The 6461-nt window shown below is 43.3% G+C and overlaps 1 protein-coding gene across 1 annotated transcript in view; it reads left to right on the top strand.

The window, feature by feature from the left end:
• DBT (dihydrolipoamide branched chain transacylase E2) overlaps window positions 1-6461 on the top strand; it is a 31359-nt gene that overhangs the window by 17753 nt on the left and 7145 nt on the right. Inside the window, exon 8 of the mRNA XM_006919563.3 lies at window positions 5167-5244. Within this exon, the coding sequence (XP_006919625.1) occupies window positions 5167-5244 (78 nt within the window). The remainder of the gene's footprint in view (window positions 1-5166; window positions 5245-6461) is intronic.

Here is a 6461-nt window from a genome sequence, read left to right as displayed (position 1 = left end):
CTATAATCAGGATAGGCTGCCCTAAAGTCAACTTCACGGCTTCTTTGGTGAGGATGGCCGTGGCTGCAATGGCCTGCAAGCAATTAGGCCACCCGGCTGCAACACAGCCCAGTCTTTTGGAGAGGTATGCAATAGGTCTCACCCAAGTCTGGGTGAGGACCCCCTTTGCTATGCCTCTAGTTTCAGTCACAAAGAGTTGGAACGGCTTGTCTAAAGTAGGCAGAGCCAAAGCAGGGGCTGTGGTCAAGGCTGTTTTTAGGGCCTCAAAAGCCTCTTATTCTTCTTTCCCCCAGTGCAAGTCTTCAGACTTTCCCCGAGTGCTGGCATACAGGGGCTTGGCTAACTCTGCAAACCTTGGGATCCAGAGCCTGCAGTAGCCTATGGCCCTGAGAAACTTTTGGACCAGGACCTGCCGCTTGGTAGAGGGTTGGGGTATTTTTAAAACGGCCTCAATTCTGCTTGATGACAGAGTTCGGTGGCCTCCTTGCAGCTTATATCCTAAATACGTTGCCTGGGAAGTGCAGAGTTGAGCTTTCTTAGCAGACACCCGGTATCCCTTACCCTCTAATTCTTGTAATAAATCTTCAGTGGCCCGCTTACATTCTACATCTGTTGTAGTGGCTAAGAGTAAATTATCTACATATTGTAAAAGAATGGTCTCTGGATGTCTCTGACGAAAGTCAATAAGGTCCCCGCTCAGGGCCTCATCAAACAATGTGGGTGAGTTCTTAAATCCCTGTGGCAGTCTAGTCCAAGTCAATTGTCCCGAATACAGTCTACCAGGGTCCTCCCCTTCAAATGCAAATAGTGGTTGACTCACCTTTGCTAGGGGGAGAGTGAAGAAAGCGTCCTTTGAATCAAGGACCGTGTACACCTGGTAACTAGGCGGCAGTTGGCTGAGGAGGGTGTACAGGTTGGGAACGATGGGATGTATGGTTTCAACCCGCTTATTTACTTCTCTGAGGTCCTGTACTGGCCTGTAGTTTTGGGTACCCGGTTTCTGAACTGGAAGCAGCGGGGTATTCCAAGGCGAATGACAGGGGACTGAGATCCCTTTGTTTAAGAGCCTCCGAGAATATGCACTGCGATACTGTACCGGACTTAGCACAACAATAGGAGGCTGATGGGCTGCCAGTCTGGGTGGGTTAGTCTCCGCCCACACCCGAGGGATCTTGCACCGCAGTTCTTTTAACAGTGATGCATTAGGGGAAGGATCGAAAACAGGCTCCTCTAATAAAAGGTATTCTTCAGAGAGGGGGGCAAGTGAGCATTATTGCAGATGGAGTGGCCCCCAGAGTTAGTTCAGTGTGTCTTTCCTTAAAAGAGATGGTGGCCCGTAATTTTTGTAGTAAGTCTCTCTCCAGCAAGGGGTACGGGCATTCGGACATAACCAGGAACGAATGAGTGATGGTCCTTTTTCCTAGGTTGGTAGGGGGCCATTTGTATTCTGCAAGACTGAGTACATAGCCCCTGTGTCCACTAAAAAGTTTACAGATTGGCCCCGAACTTGCAATGTTACCCTGGGCTCCCGGGGGCTCATAATGTAGGAGCCCTGACCTCCTCATTCTGCATCCTCTAACATAATGAGTGGGGCCTTTTTCCCCAGGCCCTGGCCCTTTTCGGGGTATATGTTCTTCTAATGTCCTTTCTTCTTACAGTATGCACATTGGTCCTTTTCTAAGTTATTCCGACCCCGGTCCCGCCTTTCCCTCGGGGTATCGGCTTGGCCTTTGGCTGGTCGTCCCCGTGACTTATCCTGTCCAACAAACATAACCTTCTGGACCTCATCCCTATTGTTGAACACCTTCTGGGCAATCTCGAGAAGCTTAGATAAGTTCTCTCCTTCAAATCCTTCTACTTTCTGTAATTTCTTTCTGATATCTGGGGCCAACTGACTAACAAAGGCTAGATTAATGGCTCCCATTATTTGGGTCCTCAGGTTCAATGGGAGCGTACAGTCTATAAGATTCTAGTAACCTCTCTAAAAACGCTGCAGGCGACTCATCTTTAGTCTGAATAACCTCACTTACTTTGGATAAATTAACTGGTCAGCGAGCTGCTGCCCGGAGGCCTTGGAGTAACAACTGGCAATACCTCAGGAGAGCCTCCTTAGCTTGATCGGTGTTGGGATTCCAGTTGGGTTGGGTGCTGGGAAATACAAGTTGTACCCGTGCGGGGTCAGTGGTGGGCTGCCCAGTGGGGTCCGAGACCCCTTTTGCAGCTTCCCTTAGAATGAGTTCCTTCTCCTCTGTACTGAACAAAACCTGTAAAAGCTGCTGGCAATTATCCCACATGGTTTGGTGGGTGAAGAAGATGGATTCTAAAAGGGACATCAAGCCTTAGGGTTTTTCTGAGAAGGACGGAGTTTGCAACTTCCAGTTATACAGATCACTAGTTGAAAAGGGGACAGACACCATGAAAGATGTCTGTGTGTCTCCCCCAGGTGGGGCTATCTGTCGGAGAGGCGCCAAGACAGCTGCAGGTTGCGACGAATCGGGGATGGGGTCCGGATCCTGTGGAGGGTAGTAGACAGCCCCCGTCCGAGTGTGTGGTGGGCTCTGAAGAGGGGCTGCCTCTCGAGACTCAGGGGGCTTAAAGTGGTTACCAGGAGAACAATAGGGAGGGGGATTGAGGATCTCTGGATCTTCTGGAGAGTACTGTAAAACCGTAGGAGAGGCAGGCGCCGGCAGAGTCAGCCACCGTAGAGTCTGACTTACTCTGACAATTTTTCAGATACTTAGGAGCATCAGACACAACGTCTATCCAAACATCTATGTATGGGGACTGATCAGGGTGACCAGGATTCCCATTAACAACACTTCTGACTCCGAATGCAGTCTGCAAATCAAAGGAACCCTCAGATGGCCATCCAACTCCGAAGGCCGCCAGTCCACTTGGCAGAGCCTCTGGAGATCGAATGGAGTGACTGACGACCCATAACCTCGGGCCCGTCGCCTGAAATCCTTAAAATTGTCCACAAGGCACCGCAAGGGAGTGGGCTTAGAAGAAGCCTGTCCCATGGCGGTGGGGATGGACGTGAATGAGAATAAAAGTCCTATGAAAGATAAGAATGTTAGACAAGGTCCACTCAGTGACTAGGTGGCCACTCGGGCAGTGCTGTAGCAGCAAGAAACCCTGCAAAAAGAAGAATTAATAAACTAAAAAGAATAACAAGAAAAATCACAAGAGACATTCAGAGACCAGAATGATCAGACAATGAGACAAACTTGACAGAAACCAAAGTAAGTAAACTTATGAGGACCAAGGCAATAGGAGGGTAACAGTACATTCGACCGGTCCGGACTAACACACAATACAGACAGACAAAACAGACTACAGGCAACACGAAAACGCTAGCGTATCAGAAACCGAAACTGAAACAGGTACAGGGTCAGGATCTGACGTCTCAGACCTGACCGTACTAGGGAAGTTGTGCCGCGTCCAGCCTTCCACTAGTTCTCAGGGCCCACAGACAGAAACAGGTCTAAGATTACTCTTAGACTAACTCACCGGTGAGACAGGAACAGAAACAGGTCTAAGATTACTCTTAGACTAACTCACCGGTGAAACAGGAACAGAAGGCTCGCGTCCAATTTTCAGGAATATTTGTCCACCGGTTTCTCCAATCTAGGGCCGCCCGACGTCCAGGGCCGCCCGATGTCCAGGGCTGAGGAACGTCTCTCAGCAGCTGCCCCCTGGACGCGTCGTGCCCCGCCCGGAGCAACCGGGGCCGTGGGTCTTAGGGAAAACTTCCCTTCTCACTCTGGGGAGGATCTTGCTCGGGCCTCCAAATGTGGCGCGAATGATTCTGAGACCCACGGAGCCAATTGAGATGAATTATGAGTCTTTATTAGCCGGCCTGCGACTGACTCTCTACCACGCAGGGTTAGAGGAGATCAGCCCCGAGCTTCCAGAAGAGGCAGCTTATAAAGCTTCCTACTACATCCTTGAATAAGCAGATTACAAGAAGCAGAAGTTAGCCGTTAACGTTTTGTACAAAGATAAATGTATCCAGGGGACTCTCAGATCAAACAGGGCCTAGTAGACAGTTTTACTATCTTTACCTTGGAATGTTGCGCTTTTCCTGGGGCTGGCGCCTGGAGATATCACCTCCCTGTAACTGGAGAATTTCCACTGTTACAGGAAAATATTACAAAGTATTGTACAGGGGAAAAAAATGCCTTTAATCCTTGGACACATACTTTGCTTTTGTTTTACAAAATTTGGATTATACTCAAAATACTGTTTTTATGTATAACACTTTAATCTTAGTTATAGATTTTTTATTTAAAGATTACAGTTATAGTTATCAAATCAAATGCTTGGTAACTTTATCAAGTTCAAGAATTTTTTTTTTTTCTGTCATGACCACTGACCCACAGACAAAAATAACACACAATGCATATAAAGAAGTCTTAATGAGACTAGATGAGGGTTTGGGGGAGGGATTCTTTTTAAGGATAATCGTAAGCATTTTTATTTTGCTATTTTTTAAATTTAACCAAATGCAGTATGTAAACCTTGATTAGATCGTGAATGGTCAGAGAACAGCTATAAAGAACATTTTGGGGACAGTTAGGGAAATCTGAATATGGACAGAAGAGGAATGGTATTAAGAGGAGAAAAAAGGAGAGAGATCAAGGGAGAAGAGGGTGAAGCAGGAAGACATAAATGCGAACAATCGGGTGACCTTCTCTGAAGTACCTGTTCTGCCAGCTGTGCCCTTCACTCGGCCAGGACACCAGGTCAAACACTAGCCACTAATGGACAGTGCACTTGGAAATCCTTATCACTTGTTCTTTTAAACAGGCAAATAAGTAATTTACTGCCTTTGTGAACTACAGGTTTACTTCTCACGGAAACCTTCAGATTCTAAATGTGAGGAAATCACTTAGAATTTAGGCATTTTCTCTGTTATTTTGGTCAGTCTGTATAGTTATTTTGAAAATCTTGATATCTGCAAGCTACCTGACTACTTTTTTTATTCTTAAATGATTAGTGTGACCTGGTTCCACACTGCTTAAAAGTAATATGCCTTAGTACATGTAGACTTGAAATTAAACTGTGCATAAATAAGAGTTCTCTCCCTCCTTCCTTTACACCTCTTATTGCTCTGAAGCCCATATCCTTTCTAAGTTAAAAGTGCATTCTCTTTTTGTTAAACAGGCTGCTTCCTTGGGATTACTACAGTTTCCTATCCTTAATGCTTCTGTGGATGAAAACTGCCAGAATATAACATACAAGGTTGGCTATGAACTGTGAAAATGTTTTAAATAGAAGACGGTACAAATGTGTTTGTCAGTTAGAGAAGCTTCTGTTGTACCTCAAATAGTGATCCTTTTTAGACAGAATTAAAAGTATGGGATAAAACGTTAAACTGAAACATAATTTGTTGTTATTGTTATTGGTTTTACTGGTTAATAACGATACTATTTAAATATGCAGATTGCCATTTTTAAGCCCTTTTGGTTTTCTGCTTAAAATAATGGAAATATATGGCTGGGAGGAAAGGGATTATGTTACCCATCCTTTATACCCCCCCCCCCCCCAAAAAAAATTACCTCTCTCAAAATGGAATTCCTGTAACTTTTTAAAACAAGAATAATTTAAATGAGAAAAGTAATGAAAGTTTGAATTCTGTTTGGGTGAACTCTTCTGTTTGGAGTGAAAGTTTATTTAGACTGAGAACTTTTTTGGGGTTGCCAATCCTTATTTATATTTATAGAAATATAGAAGCTTAGATATTCTGAGGGACCAGGAAGTAAGCTTAGATATTCTGAGGGACCAGATCTTAAATCTTCCCATATGATTAATACAATTTCCTGATTATCTACCAGTTGCAAAAAATTCAGACAAGAAAATATTTACCTTTAATTCTAAGACCCTAAGATAACTCAGTTTATGTTGAGATGTGCATCCTTCCAGTATTTTATTTTTATATACTTTTAAAAAATATATGTGGAATTATATATATTGTTCATTTAACTTTTAACTTTATTTAAAAAATTTCCTTTTAATTTTTTTCTTTTTCATTTAACATGTTATGAACATCATAACATGTCAATAATCTAGCTTTGTTATCATTTATTTAACCAATAACCTATTGTAAACATCTTGATTGTAATTTCTCAAACTTACAATCTAAAATCAATATCCCTGTGTATCTCTACATACTTCCATATTTTTCTCTTTAATAATATTTTTTATAAGTGTCGGTACATATTGTTAAATGTTCTCCAGAAAATGTATACCAGCTTATATCTCCATGAACAATGTTTGGAAGTAGCCTGTTGCCTTATATTCTTACCAACAAAAAATTATCTTTTTCAAAAAATCTTTTTGAAATCCTTTAAAAATAATTTCTTTTAAGTCATCACCAATCTGGTGAAATAATTTTTGGTAGTTGTTTTTATGACAGTGAAGATTGATCTTTTCTTTCCTGTTAGCTTATGAAAAGGCCT

This window comes from Pteropus alecto, unplaced genomic scaffold (assembly GCF_000325575.1).
Source record: "Pteropus alecto unplaced genomic scaffold, ASM32557v1 scaffold106, whole genome shotgun sequence".
Taxonomy (NCBI): domain Eukaryota; kingdom Metazoa; phylum Chordata; class Mammalia; order Chiroptera; family Pteropodidae; genus Pteropus; species Pteropus alecto.
Note: the sequence above shows the minus strand (reverse complement) of the source record. Positions and strands in the feature narration are given on the sequence as shown.